The sequence below is a fragment of the Zingiber officinale genome, chromosome 10A (genome assembly GCF_018446385.1).
Source record: "Zingiber officinale cultivar Zhangliang chromosome 10A, Zo_v1.1, whole genome shotgun sequence".
Taxonomy (NCBI): domain Eukaryota; kingdom Viridiplantae; phylum Streptophyta; class Magnoliopsida; order Zingiberales; family Zingiberaceae; genus Zingiber; species Zingiber officinale.
This window is the reverse complement of record NC_056004.1, coordinates 31,495,974-31,519,953: the sequence shown is the minus strand read 5'-3', so window position 1 is coordinate 31,519,953 and position 23,980 is coordinate 31,495,974. Positions and strand designations below refer to the sequence as shown.

The 23,980-nt window shown below is 35.9% G+C and overlaps 1 protein-coding gene across 11 annotated transcripts; it reads right to left on the bottom strand.

Annotated features, from left to right (window-relative positions):
• Positions 1 to 1,574: 1,574 nt before the first annotated feature.
• Positions 1,575 to 20,913, bottom strand: LOC122026384 (probable lipid-A-disaccharide synthase, mitochondrial). Of its 11 annotated transcripts, none has more exons than XR_006124136.1 (10): positions 20,718 to 20,913; positions 18,789 to 19,107; positions 18,545 to 18,644; positions 18,360 to 18,465; positions 18,067 to 18,287; positions 16,540 to 16,638; positions 13,495 to 16,449; positions 4,849 to 4,953; positions 4,727 to 4,775; positions 1,575 to 1,919 (listed from the first exon to the last, which is right to left on the bottom strand). XR_006124136.1 is itself a non-coding variant. In XM_042585083.1 (10 exons), exons 2-9 carry the CDS (start codon positions 19,061 to 19,063, stop codon positions 4,740 to 4,742), a joined length of 1,161 nt encoding a protein of 386 aa, XP_042441017.1. In that variant the 5' UTR covers positions 19,064 to 19,107; positions 20,718 to 20,913; the 3' UTR covers positions 1,702 to 1,919; positions 4,727 to 4,739. The 11 variants fall into 11 exon arrangements, 8 of the variants coding, with proteins under 8 accessions (XP_042441012.1, XP_042441015.1, XP_042441013.1 ...); XM_042585083.1 differs by lacking the exon at positions 16,540 to 16,638 and having other exon boundaries at positions 1,702 to 1,919; positions 13,495 to 13,733; positions 14,130 to 14,208; XR_006124135.1 differs by lacking the exons at positions 1,575 to 1,919; positions 16,540 to 16,638 and adding an exon at positions 5,632 to 5,752 and having other exon boundaries at positions 4,760 to 4,775; positions 13,495 to 13,733; positions 14,130 to 14,208.
• Between the last annotated feature and the right edge of the window lie 3,067 nt (positions 20,914 to 23,980).

Below are 23,980 nucleotides of genomic sequence, written 5' to 3'. Positions count from 1 at the left end.
CGTGTCACTCTGACACTTATTGTTAAAATGAGACGGTTCCACATTTTGTTTAAGGAAGCCATTTAGAATCTAAAATTAATTGAATCACTGCAACATTTATGGCTTGAGATTTTATTCAACCTCTTAATTAAATTTGTTTAATTATAAAAGTATCTATTTGATGGATACACGTAGTTCCCGTGATCCCGAAAAAGGGACGGGCCAACTATCTAGGCTTAATTTAGTTTTTACCAGAGGTAATTTTTACAATTTAAATCCGTGACTTTAAGTCAAGCAATAATTTTATTTTGCATTAAAACTCTCCTTCAAATAATAGACTTTTACTGATAAATATTTTTATATTTTTTTAGGATATTGTTTAAGAAATCTTTTATAACTTATATGCTTGTACGTAGGCATAATTATATCTTATAGTTATTTTTCTAAACATTAAAATTTTAAATTGTATTTTAATTAAGATATAGCTATATATATATTATTATTCCATGATATGACTGTAAATCTGAAAAAAAAAAATCGCATTACAAACTATTATTTTTAAAAAATTTATAAAAACACGATGTTTGAAACACTACTGTAGCTACTGATTAAATATGATATTTTAATGTTTAACGATACAAATTTGAAGTGGAGGCTACAATAACGCGGAATGACACTACATCTGACCACTATTGGAATTTGAAATTTTAAAATTGACATTTTGAAATTGTAGATTTGATAATCTTTAATTTTAATCATCTAAGATAGTTATAATTTGAAATCTATCGATTTACAGTTGATCATTAGTTCAAAATTATTATTATTTTAAAAAATATGTAAATTATAAATTTATAACAAAATATAAAAAATGACTTGCAATTATCTATATATCCCTATAATTTCAAAGGAGTAGTCTGAACCTTAGGAATATCATTATCATTATGTTTTTTTACCTGAGTGTCAAAATTTGCCCGAGTTTATTATCAATAAGTTGAATATGGAGATAATGAACCTCTTTTTTTCATTATAATTAAAAAATTGAAGTAAAAAATGATTAAAGTTTTAAAATTGAAAGATGGAAATAATAAAGATAGTGTGGAAATAATAAAATTAATTTGTTATTTATAAAATTTGGAGAATAATAAACATTGTCATGATAAAAAAATATTAAATAATTTAAACCGTTGAAAATATATCCTCCCCTTCTCCCTCACCATGATGAGAATTTATTTTATTTCCCTATAACTTTTAAATCGCAAGGAATTTTTTTACTCTTCTTTATCTAGATATATATATAGTTATTAAATAAAACTATTAATTAATTATTAAATAATTAAATGTGAATATAAATGTGTTCTAGTCTAATTGGTTAGTAATCCCAGCAACACAATTCTTTTTATGGAACTAACATGATATTCTATGGAGTGCCATATGGGAAAGAAGAAACTTGAAGTTCATAATGAAACTCCCTTTGACTAATAATTTTTTTTGGATTTTTGGATAAATGAGTATAAAATATAAAGTTTAATTTCTGAGTGCTGCATAAAAAAATTATTATTCAAGCGGCATTAAATTAGTGGCACCTTTGGGTTGAATTTGATTGAGACTTCTTTTGATTTCTAAAATATATGTAAATTTATTGATCACACTTGTTCAAAGACCCTAGGCTAAAGGGTGAATCTCTTGGGCTAGGTCGGCACATCGAAACAACAACAAAGAATGTAACAACAGTATTGAAACAAACTTGATTCTAGTCTCGCTTTTGTTTCTGAATGGATAATATGGTTGAGGCTGCAATCATGCTAGGGCACCAAATGATTCCAGATGACAAATTTCCACGCAACATGTTCACATTTTTACTGGGAGGACAGAGAAGCCCTAGGAACTTTTCAGCAGTTGAAGTTTGTTGTTCTTGGATTTTCTTATCAAGAATCAATTCACTGCAGTTTCAGCAGCATGGAAGATTTATGTCAGACAACTTACACCGGAAAGGAAGGAATAAAAAAAGGCAACGACTTGCATAACTTCCTACAAATTCTTATATTGCAAGAAGTCCAAAATACACAATTTCTATCCAGCATAACAGTCCAGACCAGAACCAAAATCAAAACACTATAATCCGTTCAAGAGGAGAGCAGAAAAGATCAACAAGCAATATGGATATCAAAATAAACGTGTAATACCAAGTAGGTCATCAGCTCAAATAGATGATCCAAAGAATGGTTGTTCTAGAGAATAATATACATTCATTTTGCCTTTCAATTAGTGTTAAATGATTCAGCAACAGAAAGCATTCACCCTAAAATCTGAATGTCACAATTTCTACAGAATAATATGCATTCATTTTTCCTTCCCACTGCTGTTAAATGATTTTGCAATGGTTTATTAAAGTAGAAGTAGACCTTGACACTAGGGTGGCTAAAACTATGAAGTTATTGAAGGATTTGGCATATCACCTTACACAAACAAAGGGGCTGTCTTTAGGATTTACAAGCTAACAAGACACTGCTTAATGGATAAAAACTTTACACAAACCTACAGATGCTCATTTCTATGGGTAATCCATATTTGCATTCAGATACTTTCATTACTAAGAAAAAAAGAACGGAAGATTTATGCATGATTCAGTTGAAACTGTATTTGAGATCACTTTTCAAATGGCAAGTGGAGTAAAAATTTGGAATAATCAAAACAATTAACATTAAAGGTCCAAATCAATTACCTACTAATACAGATGGTCAACATGTCAATATAGGTGGAAGTCCATGTGAGATTGTTGTAATCAAAACAATAACAATGAGGAGCAATGAATTCCCTTGCCACCCCTAAAGTTAATCCAAATGAGGATCAAAATCAAATCAATTACCTAGGTACCTATATCAAATGTTTTCTGAACTTTTTAGAGATTTTTTTTTTTGTTTTACTTTGACTGTACTTGGCTGGATGCCTTAAATTTGAGGACCTAGCTATGATTTTGTAGGGGTAGGATTTAGTTGGATCTAGCCCAATATAGACCTAATATAATCAACAAATTAAAAGGAATGAGTTAAAACCATTCGATTAGAGGGGGTTTAGTGCAATTGGATGTCTTTAAGAAAGGTTATAATGTAGGGTAGCATAACATGAGGAGACTAGGGGTTTCATCTTTCATAATCATGAGGAATACAAGAGGTTCTCAATAATAAAAGAACAATTTAGAAAAAAAAAAAGGACAACACGGTGCACAAAGCTCCCGCTATACAGGGTCCGGGGAAGGATTCATTGTACACAGTCTTACCCTAATTTTTGCAAGAAACTATTTCCATAATTCAAACTCGTGACCTTTTGGTCACAAAGCAACAACTTTATTGTTGCGCAAAGACTCCCCTTCAAAAGAACAATTTAGAACGATTGAGAACTGAGATAGGATACTAGTGCTTGTCTTGATGAAACTCTTCAGTGTTTGATCTATACATGATTGATTTGCTTCATACTACAAGAAAATCCTTCTTGTTATCATCCTTACTAATTAAGTTCCCCAGGAATTAAGAAAGTAGAAGGTGTTGTCATTAGAACTCTTTAATATTTAAGTATGTCCAAGGAGTCTTCGCAATGTGTGAATAAAGAGAGGATCTCTTGTTCACTTTAGAACTACAATAGAAATAGAGATCAACAAGGGTTCATGATGATGATTCCAGCACCATGTAAGCAAAATAATAAATCTTAGGGATATGAAACATCACATCTGTGCTAATCATAATGCCTTTTTTAGACCAGAAGATATGGGAACTTATTTTGGTCTAGCATTCCATGGTGTTAGGAAGTTACTGTGGGTTGATACATGGTGCTGTGACACCATGTAACGGAGCTGTGTGGCCGGGCACCTTTGGCACTGCAGTGGAGGCAGCATGTGCCTATGAAAACGCCACATGCTGGTTCCACAGCCACAAGGCAATTTCCCATGTTCGAACTTTGTTCTTGTGTTGAATCACTCTAGCCCAAGTAGCAACAATGCTTTGGAATTCAACTCTTCCTCTTCACCATTAGTGGTTGTTGGCAAGGCCATGATGCTATATTTCGAGCTAGCTCACAAGTCCACCCGGTTTTCCTCATTATTGCGGAGGCTTCTAGCAGATCTCAATCTCAACCTTTACAAGATCATGGCACTAGGAACAAATTTTCATTTTCTTCTGCTCTTCTGCATGTGATGCTTTTGTGGAACAACGGGCTCTAAAACAATGGGTGAATGTGCACCTTGTGACCCCACACTTCCATTCTATAGTTCAACCAAACATAATGAATTTATCATTCTATTTCCATTCCCTTTATGCTAAACACCTTAAAGTTCTGTTTTCTCCTGTACTGAAAAGATCAGCCTAGCTTCTTATTTATGGTATTAAGAACTGCAAATACAACTAAAGGCAGCGCGGTGCACGAAGCTCCCGCCATGTGGGGTTCCGGAGAAGGATCAATTGTATGCAGTTTTACTCTGCTTTCTTGCAAGAGGTTGTTTTCAGGATTCGAACCCATGACCTTTAGGTCACAAAGCAACACCTTTACTGTTGCACCAAGGCTCCAATTCACAACTGCAAATACAACTAGATTAAAAAAAAAGATTGGTTTTACCAGTAGCTTGTAGTTACTGTGAGAATAAGGTCCTTACAGAGCAAGAATTCTAATCACAGCATAGCTATATTTCAGAAAACTAAAATACATAAAAATAAGCAAGAAACAGCAAAGTACAGAATTGGCAAACAAGATAAATTACCTTAAGATTGTGGCTAGATTCCCAGGTGTACAATCTCGGAAAAGGACCTCTGGAATAATGGATGTATTCATAAGAATGTTTGGAAGTGATATATACTTCAACTTTGTTCTATAATGAATTACCAATTCTGTCAAAATATGAGTTTGGTATGCAACAATACAAGGTAGCCTTGCTAGTTGCAACTCAATAACAGCTGATCCTGAAGCACATAAAGCAGCCGTACTTGCCTGCAGCAAAGTACAAACCAAGTTGCAGGTCCCAATAAGAATCGCTTGAACACATCAGAAGTTATAATAAACACACTCTGGATTTAACTTTCAGTGACAGTTGCAGTCAAGTTCAATCCCTCATGGAAAAATAAGGTATTAGCATCCTGAATCATTAATATTTATGAGACGAATGTCAAAAACAACCAACTCCAAAGTCATGATAAAGACACACAAATGTGAACAACTGAGGCATTCAACATTAAATAAATCTCTATAACCTAGCTATGTAACCAGGATGTCCTTCTGATCCAGGCCACAACCCAGAATCTCATGATTGGTTGGGTGTACTAGAAATCATGCCAATGACATTCTAGCTTCAACAATTTCCCCATAAATAAAGCATGAATTGCAGGTTAATTCAACTAACACACTGGTACAAATTATTAGGATAACCAAAGTCTGGCCTGAATTCTATACAACATGGGAAGAGCTCACCGAGTTGAATACGGGTTAAACTTAAGTTGACTAACTATAAAGAAGATGATCGATATAGGTTGATGTTGATTGAGGTGCAAGCAATTAATACCAAATGAATGAGTATGAAGTTGATAATTCATTTATCTTTAGGGTTCTAAGGGATGCTAGGAGATGGAGTTTAAATTCAGTTGAGAGGTGCATTGGTAAGTGAAACTTTACCTTAGTTGTTTCTGGGAGAAGATAACTTGCCCACCCACAAACCTTCTCCTGCATGCTCCCCCACTAAGATCGACTCAACGGACACCCTTTAATGTGGTCCTGGCTATGTGCCAATGTTCCCCTGAGAGTTCATGTTTCAATCACTACAAAAGAAAGGCTAAATTACGACCAAAATTGCGACCGCAATTAATTTCGGTCACTATTTTAGCGGCCATAATAATTTTCGGCCGCTAATTTGGGCCCGAATTTTTTTTCAGTCGATACTTTAGCGACCGTAATTCATTTCGGCCGCTAATTAGCGACCGTAATTAATATCGGTCGTTAAATAGCGACCGAAATTAATTGCGGTCGCTAAATTAGCGGCCGAAATTAATTGCGGTCGCTAAATTAGCGGCCGAAATTAATTACGGCTGTTAAAATTAGCGGTTGAAATTAAGTTCCGTCGCTAAATCAAGAATTGAAAAAATTTCGTTCCAAAAATTTAACGACTACATTTATAATTTAGTCGCTAAATAACGACCGTGTTTATAAATCAATCGCTGTTTAGCGACCGTAATAACCTCAGTCGTTAATTCTTCATTTGTCATTTAACTTAATATTTTTTGTATTGTATTTATAAACATGTAGTGACCGAATTTATTAAATCGGTCGTTAAAATTCCACCTCATAAACCCTCCCAAGCGATCCCTAAACCCCAAACAGTGGTCGACCCCCTCCCCTCGCACGCTATCCCTAAATCCCAAATCGTGGCCGACCCCCTCTCTTCCGACGTGATCGTGATCCCTTTCTCCGACGCGATCCCTTCTCTCCAAAGGCGGCGGAGATGCCTTTGAGCGTGAGATCCTCTCCCGCACAGGTAATATTCTCTTCTTTCACTTCTCTTTCGCTCCTCTTCGATGATTTCGACTGCCTGCTCTAGCCGTGAGGTTGGCTGCGGTCTTGACAGACTCAACTTGCCCGGCATTTCCTTCCTTGGCAATCTTTGGCCTACCTCAACTTAGCCAAGCTTTTCCTTAGGCGTCGTCAACAGTTTCGGCTTGTGTGGCCGGCTAAGCTCGGTCGGCCTGAGTTTGGTTAGCTTGAGCTTGGTCGGCCTGAAATTGACCGACCAGTGATTGGCCGCCTTTTTCTTGTCCAAAGCCATCGACGTCATGCCGTCGAACTTGGCGATGGTGCTCATCACGCACACTGCGCACTTGCTGCCAATGATGCTACCCTTTAACACGATCTTCTGCAGAAAATAATGCATTAATTAATTAATTAATATTACATGGTTTTTGATTTGGGAATTCTATGCAAGCTAGGATTCATTTAACTTATAAAGAACCCTTACTTGGGCAGACATAATTTCAGGAATTGATGGATGAATTATATTGGATATGATATTTATAATATGGTGACTGGTTTTCAGCTAATTTCTATTTTTTTTCTGTTATTTCAGGTATATTGATTTTTCCGAACTCTTATTTCCAACCCTGTGCAATCAGGTATCTTGAATTTAGGTTTTTACTGATTGCTATTGATAGAATAATTTCATTATATTTTAATTATGTAATTGAGTTCATCTTATGACTATATGCGTGATTAGTTTTACATGTTTAATTAATATTGTAAATTTTTGTTTTTTAGGTTATAATGTATATGAATAAGGATTGGATGTATAATAGGTTGTCAAATGGGTTTATTAATGATGAATTTTTTATCGGAGTTGAACAGTTTGTGAACTTTGCTAAACGTCATCCAGAATGTTTGGATGGAGACAAGTTAAAATGTCTATGTAACCATTGCAAATGTAGAAATACGACTTTCCGTGATGCAGATACTGTGAAAGTACATTTATGTAAAAAAGGATTTGTTCCAAATTATTATAACTGGTATTGTCATGGAGAACCTTATGTGTTTGAGCCAATTGGACATTCTGATGCTTCGTCATCTGCTCCTATTGCTCAACAACAATCATCACTTAATGACAACACAATACAATCAATGGTTTACGATACGATGAATATGTTTGATCATAGCAATGTTGATGAAATACCAACACCAGTACAACATCTATATGACATGTTAAAAGCTAATGAAAGAGAAATGTGAGAAGACATTCCTTCTGGTCATTCCCAACTATCAGCTATTGCAAAGTTGTTGAACATTAAGGCAGAACATCATTTCTCAGAACGATGTTATGATGATATTTGCCAATTAATGTCAGAGTTGCTCCCTTTTGATAATATAACGACTGATAGTTTCTACAGTACCAAGAAATTGGTTAGGGGATTGGGTTTACAAAAGATTGATTGTTGTATAAATAACTGCAAGATATTTTGGAATGAAGACAGTGAGCTGAATGAATGCAGAATGTGTAATCACCCTCGTTATAAGCAGCGCGGTCGCATATCAGGTAAGAAGAACAAGAAGTTACCATGGAAATGTATGTACTACTTCCCGTTAACCGCTAGATTGCACCGCTTGTATGCATCTGCCGCAACAGCAAGCCACATGAGGTGGCATTATGAGCATGTACATGAAGGAGATATAATGTGTCATCCATCTGACTCACCTGCATGGAAACATCTTGATACAGTATTTCCCTCCTTTGCAATGGAACCACGTAATGTAAGATTGGGACTTTCAGCAGATGGATTTCAGCCATTTGGTCAATCTGGACAACAATATTCATCTTGGCTAGTCATATTAACACCATATAACTTGCCGCCATGGGTGTGTATGAAAAACGAATTCATGTTTCTTACGGTACTTATTCCAGGTCCAACGAATCCGAAGGATAAAATAGATATTTTCTTACAACCTCTGATTGCTGAGCTGAATGAATTATGGAATGTAGGATCAGAGACTTATGATATTGCAAGTAAAACTAATTTTACCCTGCATGCTGCTTTATTATGGACAATTAGTGATTTTCCTGTATACTCAATGTTGTCAGGATGGAGCACTGCTGGTAAATTAGCATGTCCGCATTGCATGACAGAGTCTGATGCAATTTCATTACCTTGCAGTGGGAAAGTATCATGGTTTGATAATCATCGTAAATTTTTACCAGTTGAGCACCCTTTTAGGCGAAATAAGAAAGATTTCATCAAAAATAAAATTGTCAGAAAACTTCCGCCATCCATTAAGTCAGGTGAAGAAATCATTGAGGACATAGATAACTATGGATTTGTACAAGTAACTCAGGCTGGTTCTGATGAATTAAATAAGTACATTATTAGGCATTGCAAGTGTAGTTGGAAGAAAAGAAACATATTTTGGGAGTTACCATATTGGAAGTACTTGCTCATTCGACATAATTTAGATGTGATGCACATTGAGAAGAATTTTTTTGATAATAATTTTAACACTGTGATGAATGTTATGGGCAAAACTAAGGATACAATAAAATCACGTGAGGAATTGAAATAATTAGTTAACAGACCTGAGTTGCATCAGAATGAAACTACCGGTAAATTTCCAAAGGCTTGTTATACATTGGACAAAGAAAGTAAGCAAATATTGTGCAGTTGGTTGAAAGAAGTTAAATTCCCTGATGGGTATGCCTCGAATATGGCTCGATGTGTGGATATGAACAAATTGAAAATGTTTGGAATGAAGAGTCATGACTGTCATGTGTTCATGCAAAGACTTATTCCAATAGCTTTCCATGACTTACTTCCAAATAATGTTTGGCAAGCACTCACAGAATTGAGTCTATTTTTCAAAGATTTGACATCGAGGGTTATTATGACAGCGGAAATGCTTCGGCTAGAAATAGAAATACCTTTGATTCTATGTAAACTTGAACGCATATTTCCACCCAGCTTTTTTGATTCAATGGAACATCTACCTGTTCATTTACCATATGAGGCACGACTAGCTGGTCCTGTGCAATATAGATGGATGTATCCATTTGAACGATTTTTAAGAAAATTAAAGAATAATGTTCGTAACAAAGCAAGAGTTGAGGGGTCAATATGTAATGCTTATTTAGTTGAAGAAGCATCTTCTTTCTGCTCATATTATTTTCCTGATAATGTGAAAACCAGGCATCGTAAATGTCATCGAAATTTTGATGATTCTCAACCAATAGACACAGAGATGCTTTCTATTTTTAAATTGTCTGGTAAAACAATGGGTGCATCCAGTTGTAGATGGTTAAATCCAAATGAATATCATGCAGCAAGGACATATATACTCCTAAATTGTGACGACGTCAAACCCTATTTAAAGTGAGTTAAGTTATATGATACATTTTTCCCATTATGTAATGTTGGTTATACCAAATGCAATTTATAATTATTTTCCTTGACAGCTTGTACGAACAACAACTACAACTAGAAAATCCATCAATAGGTGCAAACGAGGTGGAGAAGAAGATAGAGACGGAATTTCAACTTTGGTTTGAAATCTATGTAAGTTAGGGTATAATTTATTTTGATAGTATGTATATTACTTTTTGGTTATATCATACCTATTTTCTTAGGTAAAAGATCGTAGAATTTCAAATGTACAAGATGAAAGGATAAAGAATCTGGCATCAGGACCTCTTCGTAACATAAGAGTCTTTTTCTGGTTACTATGTAAATGGCTTCAAATTTCACATTGCACAACGCGATTCACATACAATAACCTCTAATTCAGGTGTTTGTGTAAAGGGATATACCACCAACACGGGTACTGAATTTGATTACTATGGCAGACTTGAAGAAATCATTGAGGTCGAATTTCCTGCTTTACCCATAAAAAGATGTGTTATTTAAATGTTCATGATATGATCCAACTCCAAGAACAGGTACTAGAATACATGCAAATTACAATTTAGTTGAGGTGAATGCAAACAAAAGATTCAACAAGTTTGAACCATTTATTTTTGTGGTACAAGCTAGCCAAGTTTTCTACCTTGAATATCCGACGAAGAGAATAAGACCTAGTGAATGGTTATCAGTTTGTCGAATCAAGCCACGATCAAATATTGAAATGCCAAACTCCATCACGGCCCAAAACCAAGATGCATTTCAGAATGAGGAAGTGGAGATACATGCAGTTGATTCAGAGATTCAATGCACTTCCCATTTACTTATAGATGTGAATGTCACTTTCGAGGATATAGATGATGGAGAGATATCGAGCAGTGAAGATTTAATAGAATTTAGTGATGAAGAAATAGAAATGATTGTTAATGTTACTGATTATGATTGTAATGATGATTAAACAATAGGGTTCAAAATTGTTCGATTGTTTATATTAAGAATATTTTTGCTTTCTACATGTTCGATTGTGCATGTTGTTGGTGGAAGTAAAAAAAACGCCCTCTACAGCCTTGGCTCTCATGCACGAGTTGCATATGATCATGAGATGGCTCCTAGGGCTAGGGGTCGACCTAGTTCTTCCACTGGTATGCAAGATTTACGCCTAGAAAATCAAGCATTGAGGGATCGGGTCACAGCAGTAGAGTCGTCGATAGATGATCGGGTCAGGTCTGCAGTACAAGAGTCTGAGCGATTGATAGAAGATCGGGTCAAAGCGACAGTTGAGCGACAAATGAAAGAATTTTTTTATCGCTATTCAGTTAAGAGTCCTGCTTTTCCAACACCACATCATTTTGATTCACAAGAGACTTAGGACCCAAACAATTCTGATAAGTAGAAATTCTGAGGTGTGTTAGACATTTAACTTTGTTTATATATTTATCATTCCCTACATTGATCTTGGTTCTAATATTTTTTGTAATTTTACTTACCAGAACATGTTTATTCATTCATTCTTTTGTTACTTTAATTTTTTATTTGCAATTGATCCTTTACGTCTCCTCTTCACTTAATGTGCAAATTTATATTCTGTTATTCATTCTATAGAATGTATACAATTTTGTTTTCCATAATTATGAAGTTGAAATACTTGTTAATCAAGTGTATTTTCTCATTTGTTATCTTGCTAGCATATCCTTTCGCTTCTTCAGTATGGTGGTTTCGTTGCATGGCTCTTGACTACATGTGTAGGGTTGCTTCTCTCTTTTCTAAGGTATCCAACTTCATTTTTGCAATGCCTTCTTACATTTATTATCTTATTAATCCGATGTCCTTTATATGTGAGTCATTTGAATTATATATGCAATTATATTTGGTGGTTGGTTTCTAACTATTATCTGTGCTGGTCTTTTGTAGATTATAGTTGGAAAGTAAATTTATGGTCAAGGTAGTGATGAGAAAATGCTAGAATGCGACATTACTTGTGTGATAAAAGGATTATTCATTTAGCCACTCTTATGACAATGTTTACTATTTGTTTAATAGATAACGCTTGAGTTGTTTATTTACGGTGAAGTTGTTGATATTTATGATGAAGTTTCATATGCTTGTTTTATTTAATAATATATCGTGTTTTATTTTATACAGGATTGAACACTAAATGTTGTTATGGTTCTATTGTGCAGGTTGACATTTTGGTGATCAACATTTTGATATGGTTCTAATATGGATATGAGAGATTGGACGGTAGACATGTGGATATTATGTTATCGTGCACTTTACTGTTTAATATTAGATATTTGATATATTTGGATATATTTATATGATGTTGGATATGGTTGCGATATGTGAAATTTTACAAAAGTTATTGTATTGTTTACGTGTGATATTTTGTTGTAAACAGGGTAAAATTTTCGAAAACATCAATTGCATGTAATTATATTTAGGCTGTTGTTTAGTGATTTCGATTGCTGTTTAGTGACCGAATTATATAATTCAGTCACTGTTTAACGACCGAATTATAAATTTCGATCGATGGTGCCATCTCACCAATAAAAATTAGGAGTTAAAAATTTAAATACAGGTCGTTATTTAGCGACCGACATTTAAATACCGGTCGCACAATAGCTACCGAATTTTAAAAATCTGTCACTAAATAACGACCGATATTTAAATAGCGGTCACAAATTAACTACCGATATTTAATATTCGGTCGTTATTTGGTGACCGCTATTTAAAACTCGGTCGCTATTTAGCCACTGATGTTTAAAATTCAGTAGCTAAATAGCGACCGATATTTAAATAGCGGTCGCTAAATAACGACCGAATATTAAATATCGGTAGTTAATTTGCAACCGCTATTTAAGTGTCGGTCGCTATGTTTTGCGCTCACCAATCACAATACTGTCAGACCGCAAATTAGTCGGTCACTATATTAACGACCGAATTTAAATGGCGGTCGCTATTTTGTGAAACTGAAAAAATACAGTTACTTAATTTGCGACCGAGGGTAATTTCGATGGCTAATATTAGCGTCCGAAAATATTCAGTCGCTAAATATAGCGACCGACATTTAGATCCAATCGCTAAATTTAATTACGACTAAAAAATTACCGACATCGAATTTCGGTCGCTAAACGAAAATTCGGTCACTAAAAATGATACTTTTTATAGTGAATGGGTTTTGGCGTTGGTACACGTGCAGAACAGCTTATTATGCACACGTTGAACAATATGCATATATGAGGTTAAATAACTTGAAAACCAAGTTCCAAATTGAAGTTCTAGTCAAACTATTTTATTTCAGATATATGAATAAATATTTCACTTCAAGAACATTTTATGTACATGAGGCTGGAAAAAATGTGCAGCCCGGGAGAAATATTTCATTTCAAAATAATTTTGTAGATATGAAGCTGGAATATATAATTAAATTTTTTTTTACTGATTAAATTTGTAAAAAGCTTTAATTTTAAATTCCAATCAATCTCTATATCCATATCTAACTACAGAATGAAGGTGGATAAACTAAACAAGAATAAGAGCACCTGGAAAATTGTTCAAAAATGGTAGGCCCAGCAAATCAATAAAACTAGATTCACCAAGGAAAGATAATAAAGCATACACTGAATGCCTCATATTTCTGGTCTAATGATGCACCAGGGACAAGTATGGCTGGCAGTGATGATGACTTGATTATCTTGTCCACCAAGTCCTTCACATGATTATTTGGTGCAACAAGAATGATAACTGATAACTCTGAGAATGAGTTTCTTATTATTTCTATTGTTCTCAAGAATATTGGAAGAATACGTTTAACTTCTTGGAGTCGGCTTCCAGGAAGTAAAGTAATAACTGTTGCTCCTGCCAGGTAAATTCAGGTTAGGTAAACTAATTCCCACAAATCAAGGCTAATGAACAGCAGAAAAACATACTTAGATGACCTCTACTGAAGTAAAAACTAAATAATTTATTCTTCAGATTTGCATGACGATTGAAATTGAGATTGGTAATAAAAGCCTCAAAATAGTTGCTTTTATTGAGTGAGAAACCATACTACTGCATATTGTCACATAAGCATTACCAAGGATAACCAATCTCTAACTTATTAAAATCTGAGCCATGTACAAGCCCTGGACCCCCACAGTATAAAAATAGAGAAGTGTACAACAGATTTGAATTTTTTTCCCATCTATAATCAAGAAATATTAATCTCGAGGAAACAGTAATAAAATGATTATCAAAGGAAAGTAATCTTACCAGGAGGTATCCCATGTTCACGACGAAAAACATCACCAGACTTATGCACCTTCAAATTATTTGACATAAAAGCAGATTCCTAATAAACCAGTTCCAATGAGCATGACAGTATCAAACATACAAATGGCTCAAGGTTTAATTGATGCTATGTGCAATAAAATATAGAATAATCAGAAAACTCATCTTCAGCTTGAATAAACAACACAAGATGTCAAAAAATGCTGAGTCGGAATGGCTTGATTATCTCAGACATGGGTTGATCAAAACCAAATAGATCATTAGGTTAGAGTACAAAGACAAGACAAATGCAAAGGAACAAGAGATTGATGGCTTAGAGCAATAAGAGACCAAAGATAGACTTACTTCTAAGGGAGATATGGTTTCCTTATGAGCTAATAGACTCTCTAAGCATGATGACTGTGAAGAATTCAACGGTGATTATCATGATGATGGCATTAAGCAATGATGGCAACACATTTTTAGGTTATTGCAAAAATAGATCCTATTAGCATTTCCTTAATTTGGATATGAGATAGGTTATCTTGACTAAATTATTAGTGGTATTAAATTAGACTACTTGTGAATATAACTAATCTGGTATATTCTTTATGAATCTGCACATAAGGTTGCATGTTGTATCTACTTGGCAATATGTGAATATTTCATAAGTTCCTGTCGGCCACCTTTAACTATAATAACATATTTAACATGTCAGCCATATATCATTAATACTTGTCGGATGAAAACACCAACCATAGATTGAAAATAGGAAAATAACCAAGGCTGTGCTTTCCCAATTTCTTGATCAATTGATCACACACCATGAGGAAACTAGAAATATTGACTGTAATTGGACACAAGTTGGATGAATCGATCAAGATCTCTTGTTTCATTCAATCAATAGTCTTTTAATGTATACAACTAAGGATAGACATGGTAAAAAGAAGAAAACGTAGATGAGAATAGATCTAAAAAATGGATAAAAAGCATTAGATTTCATAGAAGAGGAGTTCATTCCGGTTAAGCTAAAGCAAGGTGGAAGTGGAGGTAGAACAGTGGATGATTAAAGAGGCATTGAGTGACGACCGCAAAGGAATTTTGATCGCTGAAGTGATCATGATTTCAGGGTGATTGAGGGAAAGGTTGTCACTCTTCCTATAGGAGAATTGAGTAGGTAAAATCCATTGATAATGTAACTTTGTTGGGCGAGAATCATAAGATCTATGTGTAAGATCAATGAGATCAAATAGTAATAAACAAACAAACAAATTATTAAAAAACAAATACAGTCAGATTAGTAATAACAAATTATCATGATGATACACGACTATTAATAGCACAGCAAATGAAAAACAAAATCATACTTTATTAGTTGGTGTATGGACTGATTGACACGCTAAACATAATCAAGATGAGATAGCTTCCTAAGAGAAGGATATAGCACCTATCTTCTTTACTAGTTTATGTCTTGCCACAAAGGATTACGAAGCAACTGAAGCAGATGCTGAGGAACTTTTTTGGACAACAGAATACAATGAAAAGCTCTAAAGTTTGGCATTTGGCATCATAGAAATTTCTTTGTTGGCCAAGACTATAGTGGAATAGGGTTGTTGAGTTCAATCTAGCCTTATTGTGTTGGTGGTGGTCGAAATGGCTGATTAAGCCATTGCTGCCTTGGTTTCAACTACTAAGTCACATATCTACAAAATGGCTATTGGATGGTAATATCAGCTGATGGCAAATGGTCTCATTTATGGCAGGGATTCATGCAGGCATGGGACTTCTGCTACTCTAATATACCAGTTGAAGCAAGTGTCTTGAGTCAAGAGCTCTTCTGGTGTATGTGATGGATAAAAGGGTGTTCTGCAATCAGTCTCAGGATATGTTTGTCTCCTGTGGCTCAAAGATGATTGTAGTGGGTATCCAATACTGGCAGCCATTGTAGAGGCTCAAGTTCTCTTGACCAGTGGCTAAAGATACTCTGATAAAGCACTATAATAGAATCAAGCATTGGAGGTAAATTTGCATCTGATCAGTATTTTTGGTAGTGGAGCTATGAAGGAAATTTTACCTTTTCAACAGCCTCCAAGGCACCGATCCATTGTGGGGGTCAGTAGCTCTAAAACCTTGCTTCAGAACTCCTTTGTTCAAATAAAGTTTAGTTAGTGATTTGGCGAGCCAGCTCCCACTTATTCTACACCTCTCAAATCATTTAACAAAGTTGGACTGGGGTCAAGATCAGCAGAGACTTGTTTGACAAAGTTGGACTAGCGTCGAGCTCAACAGAGTCCTCTTTCCCTGCTGATTTTGCCAGGCTTGGCTGTGGTTTTGTTGGACAGTAGACAAACATAGTGGAAATTTAATTAATCTATTCAGATATGTCATTAATTAGATGAGGGAGTTTGACTACCTTAAGAAAGTCATAATTACTCACACCAATTACCCACAATTGGTTGAATTTCTTCACTTTGACGTTCAAGGGCATTGGGCAAACATCATATTAAGTGAGCTTCCATGAAGGCCATCAAAAGAGAAAAATAACATATTGTCAGATAAGAGACAACAAAAGATGCATATTATGTTTTTACTGACATATAATATGTGTATATAACTAATAGTAGAATTTATTAAAATTAAATCAGTAATAGTAACATATAATATATTACCATAATATTGACAATATCATATTATTAGCATTATTAGATGGGTTACATCATATTAGTATTACTATTTGCTTATAATATAGATATTACACGATATTAGATTATTAATATACATGTATATCTATTAGACGATTTATCAAGAATATCATAATGAATAATAAAATTATCACATTAAATTATTTTCATTAGATTATTATGCTTTGTTATATCTAGAGGACTTAGTTGAGACTTCAATCCTTTCCAAATCGAATTCATAAGGTGCATTACAATCAGTGTTGATCAAAAAAGGCATATTCTCTCTCAATCAACATTGAGCATGATAGAGGTAGATGAAGCACTAGTCTAGCTTTAGCTAGTGGTAAATTGCCAGTGAGAAGGTTGAATGATCCACCTTAAGCTCACAATAAATCTCATGTAGCAGCGAGGCTCGATAATTTAAGCTAGCAAACAACAGTTGAAGACCGTCTCCCTCATACCACGAGTGTTTGCTAAGATATGAAAAGGTAATAAAAAAAGTCTGCATGTTTTCTAAAGCAAACCTAATTTGATTTAATTTTAACTAATTTAATCCTTTTCACTCTTGATTTGATTGAAGTTCAATTGTTTCATCTACTTTGTAGTTGAACGATTGATCTTAAGTCACAGTATATCTCAAATCATGGTGAGGCTAAATAATTTAAGCTAGCAAGCAAACAATGAAGATTCTGTGACCAATTATGTGTTTGCTAGGACTTAAGCAAAGGGCAGCCCGGTGCACGATGCTTGATCTGCAATTTTTTTTAATCTTTGCTTAAGCTAGGACTTAAGCAAAGATTAAAAAAAATTGCAGATCAAGCATGTTTCCTATCAAACCTAATTTGATTAAACTTTTAACTACTTCCATCCTTTTCACACTTGATTTGATTGAAGTTAAATTGTTTCATCTATTTTGTAGTGGGTCTAGAACTTTTCTAGCTAACTAATTCAAATCTCCAATTTTTTTCATTGATCTTCATGAGAAATGATTTCTAACTCAATGTCAAATCCATCTTTGTGGATATTAATCAAACTCAGCAATTCATCAGTTTGACTGCCCAAAAGGGCAGCCCGATGCACTAAACCCGCCAATGCGGGGTTGAAGGGTCTATTGTATGCAGCCTTACCTTTCTTTAGAGGATGTTTTTGAGACTCGAACTTGTGACCTCTAGGTCACACAGAGGCAACATATGAATAGCAAGTGCTAAATTGTAAAAGTTATGCAAATTAGGAAAAAAATTTGAATAAACAATCCTTACCAAGTTAAGCATTAGAGCATCTTCCAACAATGGATGGCCAACATACGTAGCAGCTAATCCATTCAACCTGCAAATTTCTTCTTCAAAGGGAATAATGCACAACATATGGTCCACAAATTTACATAAATTTTGAAGCCTAGCTTCACCACCTTTCCATGCCCAAAAGGATGGTGCAACATAGTGAACATGAACAGGACACGTGTCTTCCAGCAAATATTTTGCTGTTAAAAAAACATTATCAACTTGACAATTTTAAATTAAGTTATATGAAAGATATTATCAGAATTATGCACCTTTCAGCTGCTTTAGTAAGCGGAAAGAAAATCCCTTTGAGTCAACAGTAATTACAACATGTGGTCGAAAAAGAAGAGCAGCTTCTGTGGTTTCTTTCAACTTCTTCTGAAACATAAACCTTAAAACATTGATCAAATATTTCATTCAGTAAATACAACATATAAAGTACAACTGAAGAGTTCACCCTAAATGTATTTAGATGTGGTAACAATTCCCATAAGCCCATTACTGAAATTTCTTCCATAGGAAACAGGGTTTGTAAACCTTCCTTAGACATCAAGAACCTAGCATGATAATCAAAATCAGATTCAACATAATGGTTGAACTAGAATGAAGTGCTGAGATAGAAATTTAAAAAAAAATAATCACTCTCAAACATACATATAATCAATGCTGAAGAAGAATTAAAGAGAAGTAAATGAGCTGACCCCCCAACTCCAGCAAATCGGACTGGTAATGGAGACAGCTTCTTGAGGGATACCATTAGGCGAGAAGCAATAGAATCTCCAGAGACCTCTCCAGCCACTATGAACACCCTAAATTCACCTTCTTGAGCAGCTACATCTACAACTTTGTTGCTGCTGACAGCAGTAGTGGAGAGCTTCAGTGACAAGAGTCCAAGCTTGGAAGCCATATTCCACAGTGTGAGATTTCTGCTACCAAAGCCAGCTTTAGCCAGGTCCCAACTGACTCGTAGTAACATCCTTTCTGCCCCTTTTGTTCCTAATTTTGGTTGTGTCAATTCAACTGCATGTTAAACCATTACATAAAAAATTTCATTTCTTGGAATGCGCTGATGCATAGAAGAGGTTTTTATTAGTCAAATAAGGGCTAACATGTAATGATTCAATAAATGATTGGTAGAGACATAAGTTGTACAAGTAAAATTGGGTGCAACCTCCCAGTGAAATCCCTATTAGCTCGTGTAGTGGGTTTAGTTGTTGTGTGTTACCTCCAACATCTCCTATGCTTATTTTAGACATTGAGAGGCATTCTAATGTTATTGTACACTTATGCAAGCCTCACAGCACCTACTTCCATCAGATTCACTCTCCGGTCTCCAAAACATTAAATTCTTTGAAAACTTTCTTTGATCTTTCTCAAGTCTCCATAAAAGTCTCCTAGATTCTCTTTCTCCTCAAAGCTCAAACTTTTATGTTTCTCCTACATCTCCAATGCTTATTTTAGGCATTGACAGCCATTCTAACGTTGTTATACACTTATGCAAGCCTCATAACACCTATTTCCATCAGATTCACTCTCTAATCTCTAAACAATCAATTCTCTGAAAACATTCTTTGATCTTTCTCAATCTCCTTAAAGCTCTCCTAGATTCTCTTTCTTCTTTAAGCTCAAACTTTTATGTTTTTCGTACCATAGCTTCAAACATTATCGATATCAGTCAACACATAGAAACATATTGTTAGGGTTGCCGACCAATACCATTATAGTGTCAACATGGGTACACTACTTTGTCATTCATGTCGATAGGCCTGATTTGATGGTCCCAGCTGAGATAAGGCTCGATTGGCCAGTACAGTCTCAAATAAATCAAGATAGGAAAGAATTTGCTCCCTATGACTGATCCTATGGAAATGAAACCGTAAAAATAGAGAAACAGAAAAGAGGGAACCTGAGAGAGCACTACCCAAACAAAAGGAGTAAGAATGCATGCTCTTATCGAAAGCATGCTACTCATTTTGGTATATGATATAATCATTGGTCAAGATAGTGTTCTTATTTTAACTGGTTTCTCAAAAATCTTAATTTAATTGGCTTTCTAATTATCAAAGTTTATGGTTAAAGGTAAATAAGCCAAGTGTCGGCAGGATGCAATCCCAAACTTTGTCAAAAAGTCATGCTTCAAACCTTATTTCCTACCCCACAAGTATCAATGACAAACCATCAATACTGCATGGCAACACAATAATTAGATTCGCCTCATAGGGTGTGAATCTACCGCAATCCAAATAGATGATTCCCGATGCATTTGCTTACTTTATCTGATTTCCTCCAAGAAACATCCTAATGGATGATATCACTATTATCCCGCCATCTAAAACGCCAAAACAAATCCTAAATTAAAGTTTTGGAACCATATCACTATCAGAACACGATCTGATAAGATGGATGGGTTGCAACATGGCGTCTATAAGGTGTCAACAAATGATCATACGATTAGATGCAAGCGAAGGGATCACATGGCAGCAGTAGGGTTAGTGTGCGACGGCGGGTCATGTGAGAAGCAAGGTCGGGTCGACGACAATGTACAGGCAGAGGAATGACGACCACAAGCTCAAGGGAAGGTCCTGCCGAAACCGAGACAAAGGGAGGGAAGGAAGGTTTCGTGTACTAACCAAGAAAAAGATTCCGCAGGCAGCGGCCGCTGCGAGCGACGACTTCGCCGGCAATACCTAACCGCGAAGAGCGACGAACAGAAGCGCTAGGGCTTTCCGGCGGCAACGCGTTCGATCAAGGGGGGAGAGAACTCGCGGGTGAGACGGGCCTTCGAGATATTCCGATCGGCCTCTGGTTCGGTTCACTCAGGTTCTAAATTGGTTTAACCCTGAAATCCCTATTTTAATCCTGATTTGATTCCAGTTCGAGCATGGAGTTACATCAAACCAACCAAACTCAGATTGACATGAAGAACGGATTTTTTTTTTCAGTTTTTTCTTTTCCATGCCACTGCATATAACCCATATTATATTATAATAATTACGAAATCATAACAGTTATAATGATTATAACCATTATAATTTTGTAGCTGACGCATGGTTAATATATTAAAAAATATTTATATTGTATTAATTATTGTAATAGTTATGATTTTACAATTACTATACAATATAGATTTGACATATTCATTTAATATTCATTGATCCTGTCCGAGAGTGAGTCGACGAACGCTGAGGAGATGACGCTCACGTTGACTGGATGTCGACTGAAGATGACATGGACCTATAATGAGCTGAGTCTGCAACCATAAGTCATTAGTGTCGAGCCAGAGAGGGGGGTGGATGAGGAAAACTCGGCACTTGACTCCATCTATGTACCGATGAAGAGTAGCGGCGTTATCAAACTTGCCGAGATGGTCGTCTGGGTCAGTCGACCCGTTATATTCTCTGATCGCCAAGAGAGCATAGTGCCTTGGCAGCGGATCCTGCAGAATGACTTCGGAGAATTGTCGGTTGATCCGCTCGGGCGACGAGTCAGCTCGGGGCGCTTTGCCCTTTCCTGCGTCCCGCACGGGAGCCTCGTCTGAAGAAGAGCTCCTGTCCTGGTTGGCCTGAGCAATCTCTGAGGGCATTTGAAATAACGCCCGGTGAAACAGAATGGGTGCCAGTAGAACCTCTCCTGGAGTGCCAGTCGACATCTTGTTCTATCCCAATACGGAGAGTTACTCCGGCCGGTCTTCGTGCGCCGCCCGGCCTCCCGAGGCGGAGGTCGCTTGTTGCGCCAGCCAATCGGCTAGTGCCTTTTGATACTGTTGCTCGACTATCTTTGCCGCTCGTACTTGAATGAGCGCATCGAGCTCATCTGGAGTGAGCGTCACGATGTGGAGGCATCCAACTTCCTCCATCTTCTCAGCTCGGATTCAGGTGCGTTCCCACAGATGGAGCCAAATTTGATCCTGTCCGAGAGTGAGTCGACGGACGCTGGGGAGGTGGCGCTCACGTTGACTGGATGTCGATTGAAGATGACGTGGACCTCCAATGAGCTGAGCTTGTAACCATAAGTCGTTAGTGTCGAGCCAGGGAGGGGTTCCCCGGCGATGGCCCTCCGACGCTTAAGTCAGTCACCGACGGCAAACAAATGAAGTGGAGAAGAAAGGAACGACAACGTAACTGTAGCTACAGTAGTGAACATATCTCCGCTGAAATCTTAGGAGTCCTTATATAGGGCTCCCAGGAGACACGTGCATGCTTCCCGAGGCGCGCACGCTTCTCAAAGTATATCTGGAAAGGACATGTCAGAAAAGCGTGTCTGACGCCCTACCTTAACAGCCCGAGCATATCCCTGACGTGACAGTGGAAGCTTCCACTATACGATTCTCTGTCTGATCATGCCGTCAACCATGCTGCCTGTCGATGACACTAGCCCTTAGGAAGATATCGTCAACTGCCTCTTTTTGTCTTTTATTTGGCCGGGCGGGAGAGCCACTCAGCCAGTCTGCCGTTCGGGTGATGCAACTGCTGGGCCGAGTGGACACTCGGCCAATGAGTTGCTATCTAGCTCCAGTACCCTGTCGGACGAAGGAGCCCTGCCTGCCGGGTCGAGGCTGTGTCTACTGCCTAGCCGAGCGGGATGACCGCTCGGCCTTCGTCTCTCCTTGCTTCGAGCTTTATGAACGTCGGAAGCTCGATGTCTGACCGAGCTATAGAAGTGTTGAACCGGCTACTCTTCCTGCCGATCGCGAGGGTAGTTCGCCCGATCGGACGCCTGCCTAAGACGTTGATCACTTTGACCTCCTGTCGAGCGGATCCCACCTAACCACCAGATCATTCATATTGTAACAGGTACGAAACTGTAACTATTACAACTCAAGACTTATTGATCTAACATTCACATTATAGTAGCTACGATTTCGTAGCTACTACCATTCAAATTTATTTTGTTCTATAATATTCATGTTATAGTAGCTATAAAATAATTGCTACAACTCGAATTTGTCATGTTAAACAAGTAAACCCTAGTTATTATAATATGGACTTATTTGGTTCATACAAGTGATTAATAGAATATTAATAGAAGATAATAATATCGAACAATGTATTGAGAGAGTATCCTCCCATTTTACAAGAGGTTGATGGAGGACATCCTTTTGATAATTTGAATAAGATGAGATGTCCTAATTTGTTTCCCCTTAAAATTTGATCATAAATGATACTTTAAGGACTTTATGTTGCATACTCTGTGCCCAATTAATTTTTTTAATATTTAATATTATAACCCAACTCTTAAATTATAAAGATAAAATTTTATTAACATAATAAAGATTTTTAAAAAATATTTAATACTATAATCTAATCTATAAATTTTAAAGGTAAAATTTTATTGAACTTTAAAAAAAAACTGCATGGTCCTTATCAGAAGAACATTTCTATATACTAGTATGATCGTGCACACACATTGCGTGTGTAATATAATAATATATAAATTATTTGGACCCAGCAATAAACTACTGTAATGAGCTTTCCTATGAAAAAAATTATTTTAATTTAATATTATACTTATCTTAGTAAAAGAAATTAAGAAAAATATATTTTTTAACATCGTCGGCTTAAAATATTTATAGAAACTTCTTTGATTATAGTGTTATCAATTCTAAGATGTGGGACTAAAGAGAATTTTATTTTTTTTATATAAAATAACTAAAGAAAATTAATGATGAGAAAAATTCATAATAATACGTCGTAGCTGAATCTCAAACTCTAGATTACTGATTGTTTCGCTTGTCAAATTACTAATAAACCTTGGAATTATTTTTAGTGTAAATAGAAAAAAAGACAGTAACGTAAATTCATTTTAGGCTTCACCAAAGTTAGTTAGTAAAGGGGAGAAATTTTTAATAAAATAGTAAGATAGTAAGATATTAAAAGTCATTAAATTTAAAATT

Excerpts from the sequence above, each read along its gene's own strand:
- LOC122026384 (XM_042585078.1), bottom strand. The coding sequence starts at position 19,063 with ATGTTACTACGAGTCAGTTGGGACCTGGCTAAAGCTGGCTTTGGTAGC. Across the intron at positions 18,466-18,544 it reads CACATCTAAATACATTTAGG|AAGAAGTTGAAAGAAACCAC; the intron begins GTGAACTCTTCA and ends TTTATGTTTCAG. Across the intron at positions 4,954-13,494 it reads AGAAATATGAGGCATTCAGT|GCAAGTACGGCTGCTTTATG; the intron begins GTATGCTTTATT and ends ACTTTGCTGCAG.